Below are 27,014 nucleotides of genomic sequence, written 5' to 3' on the forward strand. Positions count from 1 at the left end.
GCACCTTTTAAGTGTGTGAAAGGACCAACAACTGACATAAAGCATAAGCCATATAATCTCATATAAGTATCCTTACTCAATGACACTTCTGTTCACTGTAACGCTATACTGTGTATGCACGTGCACACACACACACACGCACGCGCGCGCGCTGTACTGTAGAGCATATGCTGACATGTCCTTCAGAGGATACCTGTCAACCCGTAGCGGATTAGCATGCAGCTAGGAGGCAGATAGGGCTCCCACTGCCACCTGGACAGTAATAGACTATGTGTACTTTCATTTACAAGGGGCCTTTGATATGCCCTCCCTCCCAACTTCATTCATTCTCCCCTTTATTGCTCCTGCATGGTTGCCATGATACACAGCACAATTTTAATGCTGCTGTAGCTGTGTGGACAGCTACAGCTGTGTTTTTATAATTGCAGTCTGATGAAAATGCATTTTTTTTTTAAGAAATTCAATTGTTAGTATGTTCGTCATAAGATAAGAGTTGTACCTACTCAAATAGTTTTTTTTTGGTTTTTTTTGCAATATATTGTGCAGCCCTTTTGTATATTATAAACATTGAACTATACTGAGATATCCCAACTGTGGTTTTCTTAATAGCCACCTTTTCTAGTTGTTTTGTTACCTTATGTTGTGATATGTTTCAATGGCAGATCTCTAAATGTCCCTGTGCCCTCTCCTCTAGCCCACAGCTGCTGTCATCCTGGACTTCATGACTATGATGGCCATCTGTCACACTGCAGTCCCAGAGCGGTCCGATGATACAATCACCTACCAGGCTGCGTCTCCAGGTAACACCACTTTGGAAACTGACCAAGTGGAGTTAAATAACAGCAGTTTTAATTCAGTAGAATTGTTAGGTAATCTTGTTCACGTAATAATAATAATAAATACACAACATCTAAAAAATAATGAAGAGACATTCTAAAGGGTTATCAAAAAAAAATCAAGCAATCAATACCCACACATATCTTAGTATTTAAATAGAATATCATGACAACACTTTATTAGGAAATTTTTGATTATGGTAAATAAGAATTATTTACATACATTTTGCTTTATCTTATACTAATATTGCATACAAATGAAAACTATTCCTAAGCTTATTTGTGGTGAATTGCTATTTTTTGTTAATGGAATGCTTAAAATGGCCTCTGTAAACATGCAATTTTTGCTGCACTGTATGGCTTTAAAATGCGGAACACTTACTGAACTGTAATATAAATGATAGAAAAAAAAGAAAAAAAACAAGCAGAGAGCTTTTTCTCCCCCGTTGGCAATCTCTTGCTGAAATATAGCGTACCTGGTCCACTGACTTCACTTGTGCCCTCATTGTCATCATTCTGTCTACATGAACCAGTTTGTGTGCTAAATACAAAGGCCTACTTTCTGTGCTGCACCTCCTAAACAGACCTCAGTGTCCGCTGACAACCTTTTCAATCTATTAAAAAAGTGTTTCTTTGTAGATGAAGGAGCTCTTGTCCGGGCTGCACGCAACCTGGGATTTGTGTTTTCCGGTAGAACTCCTGACAGCGTTATTGCGGAAATCGTAAGTTATATTTTTCGCATCTAACAAGAATAGCATAGCTTGATAACACTCTAATTTGTCTGTAGAATGTAAAATAAACATGCATAACATACACAGCTAGTAGTGAGAAGAGTTGAATTTAGAGTAGAATAACCAGAAAAAAGATTGCCCAAATGTGAGTAATGTTACTTCAAAATAATATTACTCAAGTAGAAGTATGGTTCAGGAAATTACTCAAAATAAGAGTAAAAAAGAATTTGGGGGAAACTACTACTTAAGTAAGAGTGAGTATAACATTTAAATTCTGATTTATGACTGGAAGTGAATGTAATTGGAAGGACAAAACATTAAATCTGGCCCACAAACATTAGAAAACTAAATAATATCTAGAAAACGCATTGAAATAATTTACTATTAAACATGGTATTCAGTATGTGGTCTGAAAACTACTCTGAGAATTACATTTTTAGTAAAAAGCAAGTAGTTGTACATGTGATTGAATGTAACTACCCACCTCACATAGAGCTTATAAATACTGTTGCTAGTGGGTGCACCATGTGTCCTGTCCTCAGGTCAATCTTCTTGTTATTCTCTTAATTGGCTGACATAAAGATTGCACTGACAGAAGCAAAAGCACAAAGGCCAAAACCATTTATTTTTATCTATTTTGAGAACACTGTGTTCAAAATGTTTGCACCATTTTGCACCTTTTAATAGGCCTCTCTAAGCCGTGTGCATCTCTAATTGTTCCATCGTGTACCCAGCACTTTCTGGAATAAGGGATGTTAATTGAATTTTACCTTGTTATTCCCCTGCCATTACATTAGAATGACAAAACTGATAAACGCATCCAGACTTCAATTAGGCTTGATTGTAATAAGGTTGCAAGTTAGCTTGTGTTATTAAGATAGTATGTCACTGCCACAATATGTTAATAGAGTTAGTTTTTTTCCTTTTTTAGGTTGGAAAAGAAGAGAAGTATGAACTGCTTCATGTGTTGGAGTTTACGAGGTCAGTTGGATGGTAGCCATATTGTTCCTATGTTATTCTTCCGAAAATTGTACTTAAAATGCATATGACATGTTTTCATGTTTTCTTATGTCATCAATACACACAATTCCATAAAAAAGTAAGAGTTAGTTATGTGCAAGAACACTGACTGTATAAACATTCAAAATGAAGGCATGTTTTTTAGTTTTTTTTATTCTAAAATAGAGCCTTAAACCTTGTTTATAGTATGGTTGCTAGATAACAGTTATGGAATTACCTCTACACGATTCCCCATGTCCAACCATGAAGTAAAATTAGAAACTTCATCAGAATGTTCAAACTAGCAAGTTAGATTTCATTGTAAAATCAAATAATATAATAATATAGAAAAATCTGTTAACTACTTGCATTGCTATTTCCTTATCTCATGTAAATTACACAATAATTTCCTTTGTGCAATATCTCAAAATGCATGAGGTAATTCAGCAGCCTAAACACACCAGTAATAGGACATGACTTAATCTCATCAAATCCCTCTTTGTCTCCCTCTGTGATGTGACAGTGCTAGGAAGAGAATGTCCGTCATCATGCGCACCCCATCTGGGAAGATTCGGCTCTACTGCAAAGGGGCCGTGAGTGTCTGTCTCTCGCCATGGCAACACATGACAGGCCGTCCCACAGTGTTAAATGCTCTCTACCCAATATCTACTTTTCACTAGTTCCTTTTTGATATAGCAAGAGCATCATGTTTTGCCTGTAGATTTATTAGGTTGTCTTGATGAACAGTTCATTTTGTATTATATTGAAAAACAGGCACACACGTAGATAAAGATATTCTAGTAAAACCCTACAAACTGTTTTATCAAAAAATGTGCCCCTATAGTTACTAGATTCTTAGGTATTGATTATATATACCATATAAGTCAGAGCTAAGCTGTAATACAAAGGTGCATTATGGAACTTGGTTGCCATCTGCTTGTCTCCATGGAGATGTTATTGCTAGGCCTAGAATGTTCCATAGTTTGACATTAAACTTGTTAATATAGCTTTTATTTCATAAATTGTATTGCTCAAAAAGACCTGCATTCACCTTTCCACTGATCTGACCTGTAACTTGGCTTGGTGGCATCACTAGCTTCTCTCAGTGGAGAGATGCGTTTAAAGCCTTATTGTGAAACATTATTGACTAAGCATCTCGATGGAGATAATCAAATGGCAGATTGTCCTATAGAAAAGTTCCATAATGCACCTTTTAGATTACGTTGCTAACAAATCATTTAGCAGTATGTCATACATGTTATAATACATTTTTTATAGCATAATAACCACTATAGATAAATATGTTGAGTTTTATACATGCAGTATTCATCTCATTTCTGAATCACATTTAATGCCGCTTTGTTCTGTTAAAAGTCATCCAAAGACATCCCGTTTTGTTGGTCGTCTAAGGTCTCCTCCAGCTTTTTGGAGGTTTGTGTAACCAGTACTTGTTTTCCTCTGCCCAGGACACAGTGATTTACGACCGTCTAGCAGACAGTTCCCGGTATAAAGAGATCACATTGAAGCACCTAGAACAGTTTGCCACAGAAGGTGAGTGAGCAAATGTATTGTCTACAAACATCTCTGGTAAATAAGTTCTATTGGTTTGTAAAAACAGTACTTTAGGAATGTGAGAGAAGCTGAGTATATTCATTTATTTACTTGTTAGAGGCTTATGGTAATGAGGTTTAGGCAAAGGCATTGGAGAGAGCCGCATCAGTCCATTCTTTGTGTCTATACTGCCCCCTTGTGAGACATCAGCAAAATGATGTCATCCAGAATAGCTGATGAGGGCTAAAAATAGCACACAGGATTGTCAGCCTATGGATTAGATTTTAAATAGCACAGCGTTTTACTCACCAGACTGAAGAGTTTTATATGGTTGCACAGATTATATAAGGTCAATAGACTAAAGGAGCACTATGTAACTTTTCAGGAGGAGGGACCGTCACTTGCTTGTCACCATGGAGATGTTTTGGCGGAATGTTCTATAATATGGCATTTAATTTCTATTTATTTGGACAATAAGCCCCTTGAGATGGGCCATCTTGTTTTTGCGGGGTCATCAACTTAATTAAACGTCCTCTTTATCTTATCAGTGGAGGCAAGTAGGTTATGTCTGAGCAGACTAGATATGTTTGATGCCATATTGTGGAACATTCCAAGCAAAGTAATAACATCTCTGTGGAGACAAGCTGGAGGCAAACACCCACCAGAAAGGTTACCAAGTGAACCTTTAAAAATAATAATAATAAAAAAAACAATTATTGTAATTTTGAACTTTTGTTTTACCAAGGGCTGCGTACCCTCTGCTTTGCTGTGGCAGAGATTAGTGAGTCATCCTACAAGCATTGGCAAGAAATCTACCACCGGGCCTGTACATCACTGCAAAACAGAGCACTGAAGATGGAGGAGAGCTATGAACTTATTGAAAAGGTTTGTCTGTTTACGTTTTATAACATGCAATACAAGGAGAAATATGAAAGTAAATGGACAAATAGCCTACTCTGATCAGTTGTTGCAGCGCTATTGTGATCGCAGACCTAATCATCAAAAAAATCTATACCCAGATACTTATCAGTGATAAACTAGTTTCCTGAAAAGTTTTAGATTTGCGTTTGATAGGAACTAGTGTAAGATCATGAGATAACTTTACACAGCATTATTTGTGTTGAAAATTGGTGAAAATTGATGAAAATTAGTTTTGACCCTTTTCCTTAGTGTCACATTTTAAATTTCTGTCTCATGGCAATGCTAAAATAGAAGTGTAGAACGTGCAAGCAACGTGCAGTGAGAAATATTCATACAATATTAGTACTTTTGGTTGAAAGAGCAGCAGCAAAAGGGCCTTCCAAAAAGCTGCCGTATCACACCTGCACATCTGAACATGTGAGAAATGTAATGTTTATGTTGTGATGAGGTCTGAAGATTTAGGCGAGGTAGATTGGGTTTAGTGTGAGGTAGGTCTGACTGGAAGCGGTCGTCAAACACAGGAAGCCACAGTCGTAAATCAAGCACTTGGCATGTTCTTCATGGTAGCTTGTGGCTGCCCAAAACAAATGGAGGTAATCAATCATGAAATGCACTTATGTGTTTCTCTGAAGAAAGTTCAGTGCCCCTGCCTATTGAGAAAAATTGCTGCCAATGTTTGAGGTTCACTTTTAGAGCTAGCTACACTACAGGTGAAAATGCTCCACATTCGGCCACAGGGTGGAGCACTGGAGCTACAGTTGAAGCTCATAGGATTCTCCTTTGCCATCAAGTACAGATAAAGTCAAAGTAGTGACTTGGTCTGTGAACTTGTATGTTGTATTTATTATTCTATTATTTTTTTAATTTGATTTTTTATAATTGTATTATGTATTATGGTCATTGTTTTATTTTTGTGTGTCACAATTTAAAGTTGCACTATGTACATTTTCTAGAAGATATTGACGTTATTGCTTTGCCAGAAAATTTCCGCACTATGGGATCAATCCTGTCAATGCAATCGAGCAGGTTACAATACCAGGACAAGTTATTGATCATATCTGTAGAGTGGCAAATCCGAGTGCATGTTTTTCCAAGGCATTTTTAGCAACAAAAACACATTTAATTGAGTAAAAGCAAGATATCCTCACCACCACCAGAAACGTTACAGTCCATACTTTTTAGTATTGTTGTGTTATTTTAATCAGATATACGTTCTTTAATTAATTTACATTCACAATTACATTAGACTAACCACTGGCATAATAACAATGAAAAGGGAATAAAAAGTGAAGTAATAATACTAAGATGATAAATACAGATGTCTAGGGTTTCATGTTTCGTGAAATAATAAAAATATGGACGTTTTACTTGCCTTAGCTGCAGGGGTTCATTGTTCATTATAAAACTCTCCTCTGATGTACCATTACCACAACATAAATTATATGTATTTTACTTGTTAGTCCCACCCTGACTTCAGGCTGAAATCATGATCCAATCTGTTTCCACCACATAAATATTCCTCCAACAATCCTTATACAATTTACAGATGGCAAATTAGAGCTAAGCAGACATTGTATTATTTATCTTAATTTATAGTTATTTGCTTAAAATTTACTCAGGGTCTGGGTTTCCTTTACTTTCTGCTGCTGGCTCTCGTCTCCCTTTTCCCTGTGTTTTGTCATGTCCTGAGTCCTGTGATAGGGCTACGTGACCCCACAACGCGCCCTGAAGAACTGCTTTGTTTCCTGGGAAAACACCCGTAGTATATTGTGGGTGGAAGTATGTGGTGTATCAGTGATCCCAAACCGCAGTGAACTCTTCGGGTGATAAACAAGAGCAGCTGATTAGAGGCAAAACATTCAACATAATCCTGGTTTACATGTTTCAGTGATATATGATGATTTAAAGAGCTTCCTACTTATATTCAGATGACCCAATTATTAGATCTTATTTTTGGAAGACAGTAACAGAGGACAGTGGTTTTAAATGAACTGTTTGCATATTAAAATTTTCTATTTCATTTTTGTCTTGCCATATTAGTTTTCTGTTTTTGTTTAATTTTCCTTGTCAAAACTTGCACAGGTGTGAACAATCTTAAACAAATCAGATTACTTGCATGCAACTGTTTACATGGCATATCAACAGTCTGATCATTCCAGAAATCAGATAATGATCAGATTTTTGGTGTGCTTATAAACATAGCCACTGATCCCAAACCGCTGTACTCTTTTGGGTAATAAACAAGACCCACTGATTGGAGTCAAAACATGCAGCACTGATATAATGCTGGCTCACATGTTTCAGTGACATTTGACGATTTAAAGACTTCTTAATTAAAGAGCCTGTACACGTTTTTTAAATTTTTTTCCATGTATTTGAGCAAAATGTGTCTTGTGCCTCAATACAGATACAGATGTGTAAGCAGCTCTTGAGGTCAAAATAAGTAAGTTTGCTGTGTGTATTTAAATATAAAGCTTTTTATTGTCAGAGTATCAGGAAGTGCGTGGTAGCATGCTAGTTGTTAGCTTTACTGTGACTGCAGAACTCCGCTCTGGCCTCTAAAAGTTGAGAAGATCATTTATAAACTCATCACAGTGAATAATGAGGATGCTCTGAATTCATAAGGTACGTGAGAAATAACTTAGGATCACTGCAAACCATATAAAAAAACAAAAAAAAAGTTTTTCACCTTTTTAGGACTTTAAACCATCAGGAACAGCACCTTTAAAATGTATTGAATTTCTCCTGACTTTGTCCATGTTTGTTTATAGAACCTGCAGCTGCTAGGAGCCACAGCCATTGAAGACAAGCTCCAAGACAAAGTTCCCGAAACCATAGAGACACTGATGAAAGCCGACATCAAGATCTGGATCCTGACCGGAGACAAACAGGAAACAGCCATCAATATTGGTGAGATTTGTGCTTTGAGCCTCCAGCTGAAATGCAGCCTCCAGTGCACACAAGTCCCTTTTCTGTTCGACACAATGTTTGAATAACGTTCAAGCAAAAACATTGTCACAAACTGCTTAAAGGGCCTGTACCATATTTTTTCCCATGTATTTCAGGAAAATTTACCTTGCCCTATTACAGATTTATTGTATAAGCAGCTCTTGAGGCCAAAATAAGTCTGCTGTGTTCTGTCTGCAACTAATTATAAAGGAAGTACACAGTTAGCATCCTAGTTGTTGTGTGTATTACCGTAATGGCAAAACTACACTCTGAAAGTACACTACACTACCTCTGAAAGTTGTTAAGTGGTTTGACTACTCATTTCATTGTGACACATTTAACATAATTATATTTAAGATTTGACCAAGTTTTTGGTTGATGGTTAAGTTTATAATGTCACTTCCTGGTTGGACACGAGCAGCAGGTACAACATACGGAGAGGTATGACAAGTAGAAGTAGTTCCATAACTGTTGCCTAGAAACCATAACAAGGACCATAACAAGGACCAAAACTTGTCTAAATCACACAACAGTTATGATGAATAGTTTATGCTGTCAAAAAATGCCTTCCTTGCACATAAATCCTTCTAGTATTTTGGATGGAAGTTTTATTGTTGATCCATAGGTAGTGGTATTCTGTTTTAGAAGTCACTGCTACTTTCTATATTTTTGTACTTTTCCTCTCAACTTTTTTTCCCCCAAACTGCCCCTATGATTAATATTTACCAGTACTATAAGCACTATCCTATCAAAAACAGTAATAATCAGAAAATCATGAAAACTTGTTATGGCAAGTTCCTATGGCATTACCTAAAAGTCATGAGTTAACTTGATATGCCACGCTAGTAGGTGAAACGCAGCTCAGAACAGGTCCTCCAGTCAGTTACTTGGTCATTCTTCATCCTCCAGACAAACTACTGACAGCACAGGGTTTCCTCCTCACACATATCTAGCTAAAGCATCAGTTGCAAAACACTAAATGATGTATGAGCAGACTTCACAGATCTGAACTAAATAACATCTATATGCACACAAGACTCCACTTCTCACACATGTAGCACTCTGGAGATTTTACTGTTACAGATCTTGTCAGGATGGTATTGCTACTGTTGATCTAAGAGTGACACCTGTCTTTAACGCATTGCGGCTGTTAGGCTCAAATGTGGCCAGCTACTACAAATAGATCAACTTTCTATACCCCTGACATATTAACGCAGAGTTTAGAAAAATATATACCAAGAGTGGCTGCTTTTGAGACTACCTACCTCTGTGGCCGACTGAATCAGCCCTTTGTGTGGGCCCTGCCAAAAGCCAGAGAGCTCTGCAGAGGCACAGGCTCCCCGGGCTGTCTTTCTACCGAGTAGCTCTGTAAAATCTCCATCTTTATATTGATGTTGTTTTCTGACATTTAACTCATAGAAAAATTATCCCAATATAACTAGATTGCTGTGATAGCTCATTAAAATGTACTTTTTGGTGTTTTGCTAGTGAAAGCCACATTGGGCATTGGCAGTGTTGACCTATTTTAAAAGCATCACTTTGACACAGAACAGCCTTCCTATTTGAGTGACACACCAGGCGCTGTAGACCATAGACTATACACTCAACATGTTTGGTGTGTTCTCAAACCACCCTTGCATAATGTAAAGTCAATATTCTGACATGCTGTCTGAGGGAGGAGGAAGGATTGCCCCGGGTACTCTGTCCCAAAGCACCCACTTGTTGACTGAGGGAGGTGTGCACGTGTAATGTATATGTCAAGTTGATACCAGAAATGTGGAGTCTTTCTTTGACAAAATGTGCAAATGAAACTGTAGCTTAGCCGTGTCATTAGTCTCAATGTCAGACATTCTTCAAATCCCTTGAGAGCAGTGTTTGTTTCTGACCAAGATGCACAAAAGCCAGGCATGCAACTTTGAGTGTGGAGATATGAAAGGCATTTGAGTCAAGTGAACTAAAGGTAAGCACACTGAACACAAGGGCTGGGGCGGGAAATGACAAGGGGAAGGAGCAGAGACAGAGTTGAGATGGTTTTCCACACATTGGCAGATTTTTGGACTTTTACACCTTTGCTCTTATAACAACATTCCTAGAAGCCATGCCCAGCCCTGTTTGGTGGAGACCTGAAGGTGAAACACTCTCATTTCCTTTATGTGTGACGCCAATGAGGTCCTGTGTTCACTCTGACCTTGGCATTGTGCATGTTTTATCCGTATCTTATTGAAAAATGCCACCCATGTATTCACAGCACATTTGCTCTGTGGCAATCCCCTTAAGGAAAGTAAGCACTCTCCAGACAGAAGCAAAGTGTGGAAGGCCACAAATATTCTGTGGTTGTGCCACAGATGGCAGCCCTTCCTATAACTCTGGGATCCAGCTGAAAGCCTGAGTTTAGTTAGTGAACATTTCTCTTTTCCCTAATGGGACACCATCTACCACCTTGTTGTGGCCCTCCGCCTCTGTCCCAGCCAAGAGCTCCCCCCTGAGAGCAGTGCTGGCCAGCTCACAGTTGTAACTGCCTATTAAAACAGGAAACTGACAAACCCTTGTAAACCAAACTCATTACTCATGTCCCACAGACAGTGACTTCAGGCTGTAAAACATAAATGTATTTTTAAGTCATGTACATGCATATTTAAAGGCTGTGTCCAACACAAAAGCTGAGCACGCAAGTACAATAATAATCTATAATTTAGAAAATATGAGGCTATGGCCTTGCAAACAAAAATGTCCTAATAAGAATCTGCATCTCATGTGTACTGTGTGTGTCTGCTCTTAGGACATTCCTGCAAGCTTTTGACCAAGAACATGGGGATGCTTGCGATCAATGAAGGCACTCTAGACGTAAGTATTGTCTTGACTTTTCTCCTTTTACACTGTATCAGACCATCAAACACTAGTTAAAATAAGAATGTGAATATAACATAGCATTATTCATATGTTTAGTTTCTGCATATCCTCCACACTCAGTGTTTAACTTTCTCTAGACTTTAACAGTAGAAATTAGCTGCAATATTCGTCCGCCTCCCCTGCACTGCCTTCTCAATTATATTACAATATTCAAAATTTTATATTTACTCTTATTTATTACAATGTATCAACAATATGATGATAAGGCTCAGCTTTACCCCTGATCTAAAAAAAAAAAAAAAATACATGAAAAGACTAGAGGACGAAGGCCGCAGGAAGTATTGAAACAGCACTGCTCCGCTACACATCCAAAATCTGCACTAAAGCATTTAAGACACCCAACAGAGAAGAGTGTTGACCCCCCAGCAGGACCGTCTTGTCTGTTGTTTCTACATTTGCAAAGGGCACGTCCCAACACCGGGAGCAGTGAAAAAGGCTTAAGCCCTCAATCCACAGATGGTGCTGAAATCCAGCCCAGCGGAGCCTGTAGCACGCGGGGGCAGAGGATGTGAAGGGGGGGTATGCGAGGGTGATGATGGACAGCTTTCACTCTGTCATCTACTCATTTGCAGTGATAAATGGAGCCTGTGGTATAAGTATGAGGCCTGCTGGTGCATAGTATATGTAAGGCACGCTCTTTGAAATGTCAGTTCCCATTCTGGTGTGCTTGAGCAGATGCTTACATAAGGCAGTTTGTTAGAACGCAAACAAGGAGAAAGTGCGCTGCCCAATCAGGCAGAGAAAATGGTGTGTGCGTGTGTGTGGTTAGTATGTGCTCATGCCACAAGAGTAATTTAGCAGCATGTTTCTTATTGTTGGTTAGAGCTGGTTATCAAAGAGGGGATAATTTTTGGGCTCGTTCTGAAATTCTAAAGCATAGTTGGTATTTGCTCTAGTTATACTGTATTTCACAAATGAAAATAGTGCTGTCTGGGGGTAGGTGAAATCCTGATAATAACGATTATCAAAACAATAGTATGTCAATCCAACAGAAATGTATTTAAATTTATTAGTTTGGGGTTAAGTATCAGACAAAGGTGCAGAAATTACAATTATTCTCTTTTTTCCATGTCTATTTTCTTTAATTTTAATAAATTTAATTATTTTTGTGCATGTTTTGTAAATGAATTTCAAAACAAGATTTACAATTACAATCATTATCAACATTTTCATCATTTGCCCACCCCTGTATAAATAAATAGGGGACATAAAGAATGGCATCTGGTTTAAAGATGCAAATTACAACTTTTCTACTGATGAGTGCTACCTGCTTGTCTCTTTACATTGCTTTGCCCGGAATGCCACACTGTGTGGTATTTAATGCTTATTTATTTACCTTTATTATGGATAAATATGATTATTGCCTGTTTAAGAACATGTATTCTTGTTTTGATCGGGTTGGCTCTTCACAGACATGACCTGTAATTTGGCCTGATGTTGTTTTGTTTTTTTTGCAAGTGTAATGCCAAACAATAGAATATTCCAGGCAAAGGAAGAACATCTCCATGGAGACAAGCAGGTAGTATACCTACTACTGGAAAAGTTGTGCAGTTCCCTTGTAGAACACAAAATTTGATTAGCAAGTAAAAATAAATATGCATGTTAGGATAAAAGGAAAACCTCTTTTTGAAGTGGTGCATACCTCAGAGCAGTAATCCTGCCTTATTTGTGAACATCATGTCTAACTTAAGTTAAGTCTCTCCTCGTGGGTGCCCCAAATATGAGACAGATGATGACATTTCTTCCACACAAATGTCCAGATTCCACATCCTGACTGTCGTGTCCTGTTGGTCATATCACTCAAGGACTATATCAACAATGAAGTCCGCTCAGTCTTTCTGGACAGCTCTTGTAGATTGTGAATGGACGCCACATACCAAAACCAAAGACAGTCACACAGGCTAAACTGGCCATTGTAGCCATAACAAAAAGGCTATAGGAACGGACATGTAGCATTAGCACTAAAATTCCCCTGTGGAAATGAGGGGGGAATAGCTGGTGCACTTGAGGAAATGGTAAACTTTACTTAACTCAGCACATGACAAATTACTACTCCAAACTAAGTGATCCTATTCTATACAATTTGCAAGATAAATTTAGGTTAAATGACATCTCCGGCCTTTTACGTTCCGTTCCTTGCCCTACCCTCTTAGCCCCACCAGGGATGTCTAAATCCTCCCAGCTGCTGTGCGCTTGTATCCTCTTGCTCCGTCTCTCTCCTCTGTTAATCCATCATCTCTTTTGCGTGTCTCTCTCCTTCCTCTGCTTTGTGAAACTTAAAGCTCCGTTCTCCAAATATTTCCTTAAAGCTGGGGTTTCAGAATTTTGTTATGCCAAGTGAACATTGTAGGGTCCCACTGGTACAATCTGCCTGCACTGACATATCTGACCTTCACCAGCCTGGGCCCCTCCTGCTTTCACTGGAGCTAGTGGCCAGTATTTGCTAATGATTACAGCTGTTTAAGCATCTGCCTAGCACATTGGGCTTGCTACCTTGCAGTGTAATTTTTATTATATATGCAATTGCACGTTATAAATCATTTTGTAACTTGTTTGTTTAATGTAGATCAATCCTATTCACTGGCTGTACCATTTGCAATTAAAAGCATTAGACAGAGATGTGTAATGACATTTTAATATGCAATAGTCATGGTTAAGAAAATATACAGCCAATTCACCTGTGCAGACGTCATCTTAATGATGCAGCATCTGGTGAAATGACTGAGTGATGTAAGCCATGATGCTGTTATAGCTCTACCCAACAAACGGCATATGACAGGTTACACAGATTTTGCCTAGTTTTTTCTTTCTTTCTTTCTTTCTTTTTTTTTTCTTTTTCTTTTTTTCTTTTTTTAATTAACCATAATTTAAGAGCCCAAAGTTGTCTATATTACACAATAGTTAGTGATTAGACTAATACAAATACATTAAATAATTGTATTTTGTTAGAAGACGTGTTCATTGTGTGTAAATTGTCTGCATTTGGGTGGGATTTTCTGTGTTGATGACATAGGTAGAGGTATTTGCTGTTAAAACTCACCGGTACTTCCTATAAACCACCAAATCAAGTACAAATTAGAAAAACATGAAAACCTCTCAAAAGCACTTAAAACCTTTCTCATATTTACATCTTTTCACCCCCTCTCTACATCTGTACTGTACACTGTGTAAGCAAACATGAGCCATTCTCTACTTCCTCTAGGGTCCATCTTTTTGGCCAAGGACCTAGCATACTAATCTTTACAAACATTGCAAGTCATTATTTCTTCTAACTGTTTTTTACACTACATCTACATATACAGCCATATACATGATTTATAGGCCCTTAAAGGTGAGTTATTTGGCAGTGAGAGTACTCCTTAATATTTTTACTAAGCGAATTATGCAATACAAATGCTTCAGTACATCAATCATATGCTATGTATTTCTCAACAAGGAAAGAAAAATGCTGTTATTAACCCCAATTATTTTAACATGTTTAGTAGACATTTTTAGCATTCTAGGGTGTTATTTCAACTAAAACTATATTGTAATGTTTATTTATTTTTGTCTTAGGCCACACGGGAGACCCTAAGCCATCACTGTGGAATGCTGGGGGATGCCCTGTATAAGGAAAACGACTTTGCCCTCATTATTGATGGGAAGACGTTAAAGTACGCGCTCACATTTGGTGTGCGACAGTACTTTCTAGACCTTGCCCTGTCCTGTAAAGCGGTCATATGCTGCAGGTAAGATTTACTCTTCAAATAATAAAAACCTCCCATGAGAAAGATATACATATTTTACCAACTCTGTAAGCGTTTCATCATGGTAACTCTGTGAATCACAACACATTTTAGGGATGCAAGATTGATTTTTAAAATTGTAATTAAATTACACGCGAAAATTTGAAAGGACCCAATTAGCAAAACACTGCAACTATTTAAGTTATATAATTTTGTTTGCAAATGTCCTGTCTTTGTTTGTATAAAACCTGCTAACTAAATGGTAACCTTCAGTTCCAATCTAACTAACCTAACCCTAATTACATGGAATTCTTGAATTAATTTAGCAGTTGCAAAATTTATTTCAAAAACAACACAAACAGAATTAGTTGTTTGCAGTGATCAAAACATATTCCTACCTTTCTTAACACATTCTATTTCTAATTATTCACCATGATATCCATCACTGGCAAACCTTTGATCAACAGAAATCTTCAGTGGGGGAGGTGGATAGGCTTGTCACTTGCTTGTTTCCATTGAGATGTTAATGATTTGGCTAGAATATTCTACAGTATGATATTAAACTTGTCCATCTTACAGTTTTATGTTTTTAATTATGTTTAAAAAAAAAACATTAATTCTTACTGTGAGCTGGGTTGCCTAGCAGCCTCTCTACAGATCTGGCCTGTAACTTGGCCCAGGGGGAGACATCTTCTTTTCTCCATGGAAATGTTAATAATGAGGCTGTTGTTACAACTTTATACTTCTTTCTGCTTCTTTTCATACAGGCTGATTGTAATATTATTGTTTTATATTGATCTTAGTTTAATCAAACAAAAAGTGATGTGCTTTGACTGAAATGGTCCACAGTATGACATTGAATTTTTGTCTTATATAGGCCTAGTTTTAATGCTGCAAAAAACAATGCACCCTTACAGTGAGCTACTTTCATCTTCACACATTTGACCTATTACATGACCTAGGTGGGAGTTGCCTGCGTATATCCAGGGAGATAAATTTTATAACATTCTCAGCAAATCCTATTGGAGTATCCTGATAAGTATCCATGGAGACAAGCATGTGGTGGAACCCTCCAATATAAAAGTTACATAGAACAACTTTAATATTAGTGGGTGAAAGTGAAAAAAATGTGCAGTTTGAATACAGCCTTATAGATCCTTAACTTTGCTTAGACTTGTACTGCTCAATAGGACCACTGTATTTACTTTTGGGGTGGTCCTCATTTTCACTGTCTACACGCTTCACTGTACTGTTCAAAGTGAAGGAAGAGCTTTGCATTTGCCAAGTGCTGATCTAAAGACATTTTTAAAAGATTATGTTATTTTATGCAAACCCCAATCATGCTGCCCTGCTCTGCTGAAGAATGAATGTGCAAATCTCATTTCTCTTTTTGTGTATATATTCCTATTGCTATTCCTCCTGTGTTCCACCTTTTCTTTGGCACTGTGTTTTGTACTTATATTAAACAGACATCCCATGGGTTTTTCCTCCTGAAATGCAGAGGTGGGTAGAGTAGTCAAAAGTTGTATTCAGGTACTGTAACGTTACTTTAAAATAATATTAAGTAGAAGTACAAAGTAGTGGCCCAAGAAATTACTCAAGTGAAAAGCATTTGGGGAAAGAGTAAATGTCACGATGAAAAATTAATTTATAATCTGAAGTTAGTGCAGTTATGCACAAACTGTGGTATTATCAAAGGACAGACCATGAAAATACACAAATGTGCAAGTCAGTAAATACTGTCAGCATAAAGTTTGTCTTTATAGGCTCACAGCAGGAAGACTATCCCAAACTTTTACTTTTAAGAGTGCTGCTACACTTTTAAATATATGATATGGTATATCTCATCTATTCAGTAATAATTCAATGTATCATAGATGGAACAATACAATACAATATTTTTTCAGGGTCAAAAATGATCACATGTCATTTTTTTGGTAGTATTAATTAATTATGATAATTGAGTTGTAATCAGTTGAAAGTGTTTAACTGTGTTTATTCCTTGCTGACCACTTTTTACAATATGGGAAAATGTTTTATTGGGATTATCCTGCTTTGTTTGTTATTGTGTCAGTGGTATGAAGTAGTTTAAATATTATCATTAATAGTGGTGTTTTTCTGTAGCAATATATCCCACTTGAAAATGTGTTATCATGACAGGCCTAACAAAAATAAAAACAACTCTGAAAAGTAAAATTTCTTTATAATAGTTAGTCAAGTCAATGTAACTGAGTACAATCCACCTCCACCTCTGCAGGAATGACTGGGTTTGCTTCCTGTCTTTCAGAGTCTCTCCACTTCAGAAGTCGGAGGTGGTGGAGATGGTTAAGAAGCACGTAAAGGTGATCACATTGGCCATTGGTGATGGGGCCAATGATGTGGGCATGATCCAGACGGCTCACGTGGGAGTGGGGATCTCAGGGAACGAAGGGCTGCAGGCCGCTAACTCCTCAGACTACTCCATAGCGCAGGTAAGAAAGATGATCAAGCCAAGTATTAAAGCCTTTAGCCCCAAATTAAGTCTTGATAAGAAATGATACATACAAAAAACTATAACTAGCCACTTAAATGGTCACATTTTTATATAGCGCTTTTCCACCTTCAAGCGCTTTCCATCAAGGAACACTCATTCATTGTCACACGTATTGTACACCAGTGTACGCAAATACACTTACTGCATATTAAAGTTTTATAGCCCTATATTTTTACTCTACCTGTCCAATGTTGTATTTTATATTATTATCTTAACCGTTTTTTGTATGTTAACACTTTTCTAATATTCTAGTTAGATTGGCTACATTTAAGTTTATTTTTAATACTTCCTTATCTTGATTTTTATCACATATTTCTATTCTCTTGCTGAACTTTGCATTACAACACTTGAATTTCCTAAATTTGGGAGGGGGGGAATATTCTCTTATCTTTCAAAAACAAAACCATGTAAAAACAATTGCAGTGTTAATCATAACACTGCAATTGCCAGTCTTTGTCATTTCTAATCGTCAATGATCAGCTTGGTTCTTTTTAATAGAGAGGACTACAGCCAATTTCCTGTCAGTAAAAGCGTTTGGTTTGGAGCAGACTTCTGACACAGTTTTTTGTGTTGGATAACACAGAATCAGAATCTTGTTAATGTTCAGAAACTTAATAAAGCCATTTTATTTGATTGCAATAAGACTAAATCGAACATTGTGATTGAACAATATTACATAGTAAATGTAGATTTCTCATATTGCCCAGCCCTACAAGTGCACATGCTATTTAAGTGTAAACAAAATATGTTGCCAGTCTTGAAATTAATTAATGCACAGGGGAGGGGGTATAAGCCAGTCCAATTCTCTCCTAAATATAGAAGTGATGGGAAGATGTCCTTTAGCTGTAACCTTTGTAAATGATTGCACTTGAGAAAGCAGGCGATTTGCTGTAGTGAGCTAGGGGCTAGCAATGAAAGAAGTTGACTAATTACTTGATAAATTAGATTTTAATATTAAACACTTCAACAATTGCCTTACGTCAACTCTTTCTGTGTGAATAGGTCATCTAAATAGTTTTTGTATCCTTTGGCTCCTTCATTTGTGTGACCTCGAACACTCCCTGAAAAACCATTATCCACCCATTATCATCACTAAATCATTAATTTCTAATCCACAATAAGCCAAATTCCTGCAGCTGTCATTCCTGTCATTATGCTCTCAAGTGTAAAATGTGTTACAATATCCTCACACATTGTCCCTGATAACAATAGATCATATGACTGGCAAGGCTGTAGCTTACACAGTTGAGTAGTTACACCTGTAGAACAAGCATCCACTGATACCCAACTCTCAACACAACCAGAAAGAGATCCAGGCAATACGCTATTAAAATCCTTGTACCGTACTTGGATGCCCTAGTAACGCTCTTAATGATACTCGCTGTCGATATGCGATACATGGATGCAACAAAAGCTTTTAGTTCCCCTCCTGAAGCTTTGTCAATACGTAACATGCCGCTCTGCACCTCATGTTACTACTATACCCGAAGGGTTCTGAAGTTATGGAAACCAAGAGTACACAGTAAACTTTCTATGTCCCAATGTACGACTTCCCATTGAAGAGGCCAGGGTTTGTCTCAAGTGCCCTCTTAAATCCACATGACATGTTTAAGTGCGTGCCATTCAAACAGATGGCCCCTCACTGTATAATTCATTTAGCTTCAAATAAAGTTATACTACCAGGCTTCCACTAATATGTTTGCGTGATGGTACATTGACTGCAATTTGCCCAGTGCAAATTGTAAAAAGTGAAATCAATCCTGGGTGGTTACGTAATTTGTTTTTCTGTTCCTGTTTCTAATTGCATAATTTGTATCAATGTCCCAGCTATCAGTGGAGGCCGCTGGGTTCAGTCAGTTGTGGGTAGTTTGGTTTCTAAATATGCATAAATTTACCCATTTAGCTAGATTTGAGAAGGTATTTGAGAATAAAGACATAGTTTAAGGATCCCCTGCAGTCTGTCTGTCATCAGCTAAGGTCTGATCCCACCATGCAAGGATCAGATAAATATACCAATGATAAGCTTTCATTTTTCCACGGAACTACTGTATTTGTACATACAACTTTAGAGTTTTGTGTGGGCTGCTCATTTCAGTAAAACCTTGTTAGCATAATTATATTTATGTTTTTGCAAAAATCTTGTGTAGTTTTCTCTAGTTTCACAATTCAAGTGGTTATAAATTTGCTTCAAATTTACTTGGACATGGGCAGCAGATGTGAGCTAATTCCATAGCTATTTCCGTTCAACCATATGTCAGATTTACACAATAGTTAATATTTGACAAATGAAACAAAATTACTTTTATTTTGTTAAATGTCAGAAAAAGTGTTCCTTGGCTGTAAATTGTCCCTGTATTTTGAATGGAATTTTGTGTATTATTATTTTTTTAACTCCACCCTACGTTCTGTATTTTTTCAACTTTTTCCACAAACATTTCTTCACATACTACCACTGTCTGATGTGAAACTATGATAAATATTTACCACAGGTACCATTCAACCAAACAAAGTAGTAATTAGAAAAACATGAAAACCTGTCATATGCACTTATAACCTTACATGGAAAACGGCAAAACATCTGCACCTGCCCTGCTCCAAAGTAACCTTAGTTACCACCAGCTGAAATTGCTCTAAATTGTGAGTTCACCAGGGCCATAATAGCAGAATCATTAGAAAGTCATTTAACAATTATACAGATCTCTAGAGACCAATGTTATTATGCAATTTTCAGAAACCCGAATCTTAGTTTTATTTGGAGGTTTTTTTTTTAAGCCAACTCATCATTAGTCATTCAACTTTTTCCATAACGTCTTTGACTGATGGTGAGATTTTTTGGAACAAGATTATTGGATTTGGTTAAGTGTTGGTGAGTGATGAGCTACTAGAATATACACACTGTACACAGCCTGTTGCTAATAATGTTTTATCTATGCTCTCTCCCACTTTCTTTCCACCCTCAAAGTTCAAATACTTGAAGAATTTACTGCTTGTGCACGGAGCCTGGAACTACAATCGTGTGGCCAAGTGCATCCTGTACTGCTTCTACAAGAATATCGTCCTTTACATCATCGAGGTTAGTCTCAGTTCAAGGTGTTTAAAGGAAACATATCATGTAATGTCAACTTTAAAGGTGCATTTGGTCACTTTTCTGGTGGAGGGTGTGCCACCTGATTGTCTCTGTAGAGAGGTCATTAATATTCCACTGTGTGACATTAAACTCTTCTATATTCATGGAAATAAGCGGGGGACACCAGGGGGCAAGTTACAGGTCAGATCTGTGGAGAGTCAGCCCTGGTTACAGTAAGAATGCACCAATAACACTCCTAATAAAATAAATGCAAGATGGATCATTTTGTCATGCTGTGGAACATTCTAAGCAAACAAATAACATCTCCATGAAGCCATTCTGGTGGTGTACCATCTACCAGAAAGTTACACAGTGTACCTTTGTAGAGCTTTGAATCATGTTATAGTTGTTTCCCTTCTCATTTACCCACTCAGTTATATTTAGAGTGTTTAATGCATATCTGAGTAATCTTTATTTTCCTGCATTCGAGACACCATTGCTCCAAAATTTCCTGTTTTCCACTTCCACCTTTACACACCCACTCCTCTTAATTTTATACATTCTCAACTTTTATTTCTTACATATTGGTACATGTAGGATTCAGCAGTCTCACTAAAAGCATTAAAAAAACAAAAAAAACAAACACTGTTCACTATTGTGATGTGTAACTTTCCGTAGGCTAGCCGTCAGCATTCAACCAGTCTGGCACCACGGCTTTTTGTTGTGATGATGTTTACGGTGACGCACACAATTTAAAACATTCAAAATATGAAATTATTATCCATGGTTGTCATAGCTTATAACTATATTGCAGGCAAACACATAATATACCTTCTTTAAGTTGTTCAAAGTTGGTATTTCTTGTTGGCATTTCCATGTTTTTATTTCTGATGACTGGCCCTTAACATGCGCTGCCAGTCTCCGATGAGCATTATGAATGGTTTCACTTCACTATTTTGACGCGGCTGGACAGAAAACACAAAAAACAAACACACGTAGTAATGAAGGAAAATTATCTAATGAACTGGAAGTCTGCCTGGAAGCTCCACCGGCCTTGAAGTCTCCCTCCTTCCTTCTACTCTCAAAAATGGACACACAGCCTTTTAAAGTCTTTTCAAATGAATCAGTCGCTCACATATTAATGGCGCATGCTGTTTACTCCATAAATCATTGCGAGGTTGTTGGCCTTTGACAGAGAGCAGAGACAGTCCTTACTGCAGGCTCAGGCTCTAACTGAGAGTGAGTAGACAGATGAAGTGCCCCCTATCAGCACTAGCCCTATCTCTGGTGGTGCTGGAAGCGTTTGATCTCCATGCGCTTGTCTGACAGCTGCTGAGATCTGATATAGCACTTACTGTCTTCTGCCCAGGGTTTGTCAATGGATTCTAAGTGTAAAATAAGTAAAAACACATTGCATAGGAAATTGTAAAGGTTGTGGCTGTTATAGCGGTACTAAATGGAGCTTTGTGCATTACTTGTCCAAATGGGTGTGACAGTGAGGATTGGTAACAGTAGTAAAATTGTATAACCATAATAATGTAATGTTTAATGTGTTTTTCTAGTCTTGTTTTTTTCTTAAGTACTTTGAATTACTTCATATATGAATTGGACTCTAGAAATATAAACTTGCCTTGCCTAAAATTATAACTGCATAGTAAAAGTGTAATTGTTATGTTAAGTTATAGGCTATTTTATTATCCACATTTAGAAAAGTATGCATTTGAACCCTCGTTGCAATATAATTAATTCTGTATGAAGACTGTAAATGATTAGGGCACATAGTTTGTATTATAAAATATGGAAACAAGGCTGCAAAATGCATTTGTTATGCCATTTACTATGCTATGACATATTAACAGTACCACATGTTTCTAGAATGGCACAATACAATATGCATATATGCATATGCATTCTTTTATTTTACAAATCTTGACATTTGGTTTTTGTGGTGGTGTTATTTCTGAGTATTCATTCCACATATTGCGTAAGGCCAAAGTAAAATTGAATTTGTATCATATTAAATCTTCTATCCCCAAAACATATGCTGGTCCATCTGTCGTAGATGGACTCAATTTTACTTAAGCTTCTGTAATTTGCCCAATGTTTTACTCACAACAAATCAACATTTTTGCATTCTGCTGTTTTCAATCTGCCTTGCCTGTGTTGTGTTGAAATTGGAGAGTTGTTCTGCACGACATTGATGTTTAAGGGAATTTTTGTAACCAAGTATGTGTAGCTGTTTTCTAACAATGTCTCTTGGTCTAGTACACCTTTTGTGGTTCTTTGAAAAAAACATAACATGCCTTCCCCTGTAAAACTCCTCCAGGGGAATGAAAAAGATAATGGTACATTTTTCACTCTTTGGCAGCCTCAATATTTCAAATGTCCCTGGTTTGTATTACTCTAGCTGCTTCCCACAATACCAGCAACTAGAGAATACAGCTAAATGCTTAGTTGGATAGCTAATAGGTTTACTTTTATTCCTACATGTTTCCCATTGACTTTTAGGGGAAAAAAGTCACGGAAATTTCAACTTTTGTGTTTGCAGCTCCACTGTACAAGACGCTGTCACTTTCTCAATACCACGTCTGAGCAACTTCATGTTTAAGCCTCTTTTTATCTTGGGCTTATTCCTCTGGCTTTTGATTTCTTTTAAAGGGGTATAAAGTACGCAGGCATAGGAATTCCCACAATACATGATTATCAGTGTACTTATTTCTTTGTATGGGTTTTGCCAAGGCTTGCCAAATTTGTGCTTGAATGACAAATGGCGTGGCGATAGCATGGTTCTTTTGAAATTCAAAATTCTGTTGCTATGGTTTTACTAAAATTCTTTAATGAAAACAATCATTTATAAACCATTTAAACTTCTAAAACAAAACGGAATAACAAGACTACATTAGAAACATTTATTTATTTTTCTGCGTTTTGCCAAGTCTTGGATCGTCACAAATTTGTGTTTGACTGACAGATGGAGTGGCGATGGCATGGTCCTTTTTCAAACTGAAAATCATGTTGCTATTGCTCTTTCTAAAACTCCATAAAACAATAATTCATGCACATTCAAAATTGAGAAATGAGAATGAATGAGAAAGAAAGAAGAAGATGCAAAATCCCAGCTGGCCTTTTAAGTTTGATTGACACATTTCCAGGAAGCTACAGAATACCCTGATGGACAAGTGGCATTTATGAGGCAATTGCACAAAATCTCTTCCATGGGGTCTACATTAGCTGTGGAGATTTTGGACTATTATTATCCTGAATGAAACCATAGAAACTTTTCCTGACATTGGGGCACCGCTCGCGTTTGTACTTTTGCATATTTCCACCATATTTCTCCGCTCCTTCTGTATGCCTCCCTTTATTCCACTCTTGCTTTGTGTGTAGAGTCCATCCATTGCCAATTCCAAAGCACAAAGATTAAGAGTATCTGAACTTGCATCTCGGGGACAAATGTCACACTCCCACCAGACACTTTTAGTCAAGCCTTGTGAAGCTATGGGTTTGGAATCAGTGATTTTTGATTCGCTACTGATGAATATTCAACGAAGTCTTCTTATCGCCGCTGCCCAATCCTCCTTTTCTTGGCTCCTACTTTTGGTCCGTCGCTGTTTTTCACGATGTGCACTGGGGGAGAGAGGCCAGCCACTCCCCTCCGCTGAGTGGCTCTCAATGAGGAGAAGAAAAGGAGAAGAAATACCGAGGCTGGGACTTCCCTTAATGAGCAAATCAATGCATCTGTCCCTCAAGAGAAGGCTCGAAGAGGGAGGGAAAAGAGGGGACGCTATTGGGACCCCCGAAGACCAGGCCAAAACACTTGCGCAGAGCCAGTTACCACATGCTATGAATAGGAACCTTTTTAAACTTAGCACAACAATATATCAGCCCAGAGCCTCTCATTGAGACACGCTGTAATTAATTCAGCAGTTTGACCTACCCGCTAGCCCCTCGTTACCAGTGCTCGAGCCACGCTAATGGTTCAACCTGCCTCATGGCTTCAAACTCATCAAACATAACCCATAGCAACGACTTCGCAATGTGTCTCACCAAGCCTACCTCCGCCTATCATGCCATGCCAAAAAAAAAGTAGTCCTCTCAGAATGTAACCTGCCGTCTTGTTGAACAAAACACATCATGGTAGAATGCACTTGATTCAAAAGAGGGTGGAATTTTTTATCGGTTGGTGGGGTCCACAAACAAATCATGTAAAAATATTCTGGGCGTGGGAGTAAGGAATGGACTATCAGTTATTCCTTATGCAGATGCTTTAAATGTGATTATATGGAAATGCTGTTATTGAACATGCTGTGAGTGGCATTGCCTTTGTACCTGAGAATTTGTTGCAAATCATGCCTCCACAATGATTTAAATTAAAGCGAGGAGACGCCAGGATGTCCATTGCCAAAACCTCGCTCTTGCTACTTTATGTTTGTTTTTTTTTTGGCAATTCAGATAACTAGACTTGTCAAATTATCAAGAGAGAAGAGCTAATCTAGTATTGAAACAAATATTAATGGGTACTGATTCTGACAAAATCACTTAGCACAAAGTTTGACATCTGATCTATATCAGAACTAGTATAAGAGCCCATGAATGACACTAATAGAGAAATATTATTTAGTGTTGAAATCTGCTTTTTATTTTATAGAAAGGAGGGTTTTTTAATTATCATTGTGGTATTGGAATTGATGTTGAAGATAAAGGGGTTTATTGTTGTTTTTTTGTTTTTGTTTTTTTTCTCAGTATTGAGATTGAGTTTGAAAACTAGTAGTATAGTATCGTAAAAACATTACCAAGTACACACCGTTTTTTCTCAGAGAACTCTGTGACAAAAATATGCTGTTTTCTTGCCTGGGATCCAGAACACGCACTACTTTAATACTTTACGAAGATGTCAGTCTGGTCACTGGTGAATCTCATGATTTTCAGATCGCTGTGCTTGACAGGTGGATTAGCGAATCAAGGGCACACGTGGTCCATTCGTAACAGAAAAAAATATATCACAGAGGACTGGAAAACATTGCGGATTTCTGCAGTCAATACATGAGTGACACACTAAACTCTGTTAATATGAGTTGGGACAAACTGGTCATTTTATTTATAAATGATAGGTGACCAATGAGTTCCAGCTTTAAAGGAAGCACCAAAAAGTATACATTTTAGCACGTTGCTTTAAACATATTGCTCTTTGGCCTTTTTGTAACCTAAAGTACATATACTGCGGTAATTATCCTTAAAGTACATGGCTGTCAAATCTGAATACTTTTTTCCCTCAGTGCAACAAGTGTGACTAATAGAGATGACTGCGTATGGTTCACATTACCACTGTCTCCATCTTCTGACAGAATATATCAAAGTCCCCATCGCTCAGTCTCTCAGCCCTGGCTCTGACCCCTTAACTTACCCTGTCCATCATCCGCATGTCATCAGTCTGATCGTGGAGAGATCAGCCTGGCTTGATAAATGTCTGAAAGTAGCCCTGCGATAAATCCACAGGACAATTTGTGTTATGGAAATGGCGTCTGGTGGTCCCGCTTGTCTAATTTCAAACTGTCCTCGAGCCTTTTCCTGAGTTTGAAGCCAGACCCCAAGTTACTGCTTCAAATGAGTATGATGGTAAAAACTACCAGCATGGAAAATTAAGATAATTGGAAGATGCATTACCCCTGTTTAGAAAAATGATCATACATGCCTTTGAAAAGGATTTTGTGACAGAAATGTGTCATCAGTATTGTATTGCAATAATGGGTTAGCTTGGTTGCTTGTTAACTGGCTTGATTGGAGAGAAAAAAAAAATAGAATACATTTCTATTTGAGTTAGGAATCACTATACTATAATAGTATTATGTTGTGTCACCTCAAATTTGACATGTGATCTAAAATGTCCTGTTGTGGAACATTCTACTCAAAGCAATATCATCTCTAAGGAGTGCACTTTCAATGTATCTGTATTCTATATACCTTTCCCCAAAAGCCCATGAAAGAACATGTTTATAAAGTCTTTCTAATCTGACTTGCTTTGCTTATTTTCTTGCTCTAATGCTCTGATCCGTCTGTTTTTCCTCTCCTAGATCTGGTTTGCATTTGTCAATGGCTTCTCTGGTCAGATCCTGTTTGAACGCTGGTGCATCGGTCTGTACAATGTGGTAAGTGTTGATCTATACCCTCCAACGAACCCACTATGATGTCTTACACTTGACACCAAACTGACTTTCTGAGGTGCCCCAAAAATGATCTTTTTATTGCACAACTATGTCATCAGCATCCTGAAAACGTCCCCCCTTATTTATGACCCCTTGTCAAGTCTTCATTCCCTCTGCGGCTTAAAAAATGTACTGAACGTGAAAGAACAACAGCTTTGGTTGCCCCACAGAGTGTAGTTAGCAATGGCCGCTCAGTTTGAATGATAAAAAAGAATAGAAAGAATTAAGCAAAAGGAGCGGGCTGCTGATGTGGTGCGTCCCACAGGGCTCTGTAATGGGACCACTCCTAATGAACTCATATTTCAAATCTGTCATGAGTTTAGAAGAGGAGGAACATGTGCATTCGCTGGTTTGATCATAAATAATATGTCATTTCACCCACAAGGAGTTTATATCCAACTTTAAACAGTTTATTAGATCCAGTTTACTTCAATAAACAGAAATGAATGAGAAGAGTGTGAGGTGAAATTTCCCAAACTCAACATTTGACTGCCCTCGAATGGAAGTCATTTCTGGGAGGCACCAACTGTGGAGTGAGTAGTTTCACATATGCACTCTTTGCAGGTATTTTTTTTATATATAAATGATA

The 27,014-nt window shown here is 37.6% G+C and overlaps 1 protein-coding gene across 4 annotated transcripts in view; it reads left to right on the forward strand.

The window, feature by feature from the left end:
* Positions 1-27,014, forward strand: part of atp8a1 (ATPase phospholipid transporting 8A1) — a 101,025-nt gene that overhangs the window by 47,548 nt on the left and 26,463 nt on the right. For all 4 annotated transcript variants that reach the window (XM_055224606.1, XM_033973580.2, XM_033973582.2 and 1 more), the window contains 12 exons: positions 695-800; positions 1,476-1,558; positions 2,499-2,548; positions 3,090-3,159; positions 4,033-4,117; positions 4,863-5,002; positions 7,810-7,948; positions 10,767-10,831; positions 14,453-14,625; positions 16,910-17,093; positions 20,118-20,228; positions 26,294-26,368. In XM_055224606.1, coding sequence (XP_055080581.1) covers positions 695-800; positions 1,476-1,558; positions 2,499-2,548; positions 3,090-3,159; positions 4,033-4,117; positions 4,863-5,002; positions 7,810-7,948; positions 10,767-10,831; positions 14,453-14,625; positions 16,910-17,093; positions 20,118-20,228; positions 26,294-26,368 — 1,281 coding nt within the window. The remainder of the gene's footprint in view (positions 1-694; positions 801-1,475; positions 1,559-2,498; positions 2,549-3,089; positions 3,160-4,032; positions 4,118-4,862; positions 5,003-7,809; positions 7,949-10,766; positions 10,832-14,452; positions 14,626-16,909; positions 17,094-20,117; positions 20,229-26,293; positions 26,369-27,014) is intronic.

This window comes from Periophthalmus magnuspinnatus, chromosome 10 (assembly GCF_009829125.3).
Source record: "Periophthalmus magnuspinnatus isolate fPerMag1 chromosome 10, fPerMag1.2.pri, whole genome shotgun sequence".
In the NCBI taxonomy this organism is placed as follows: Eukaryota; Metazoa; Chordata; class Actinopteri; order Gobiiformes; family Gobiidae; genus Periophthalmus; species Periophthalmus magnuspinnatus.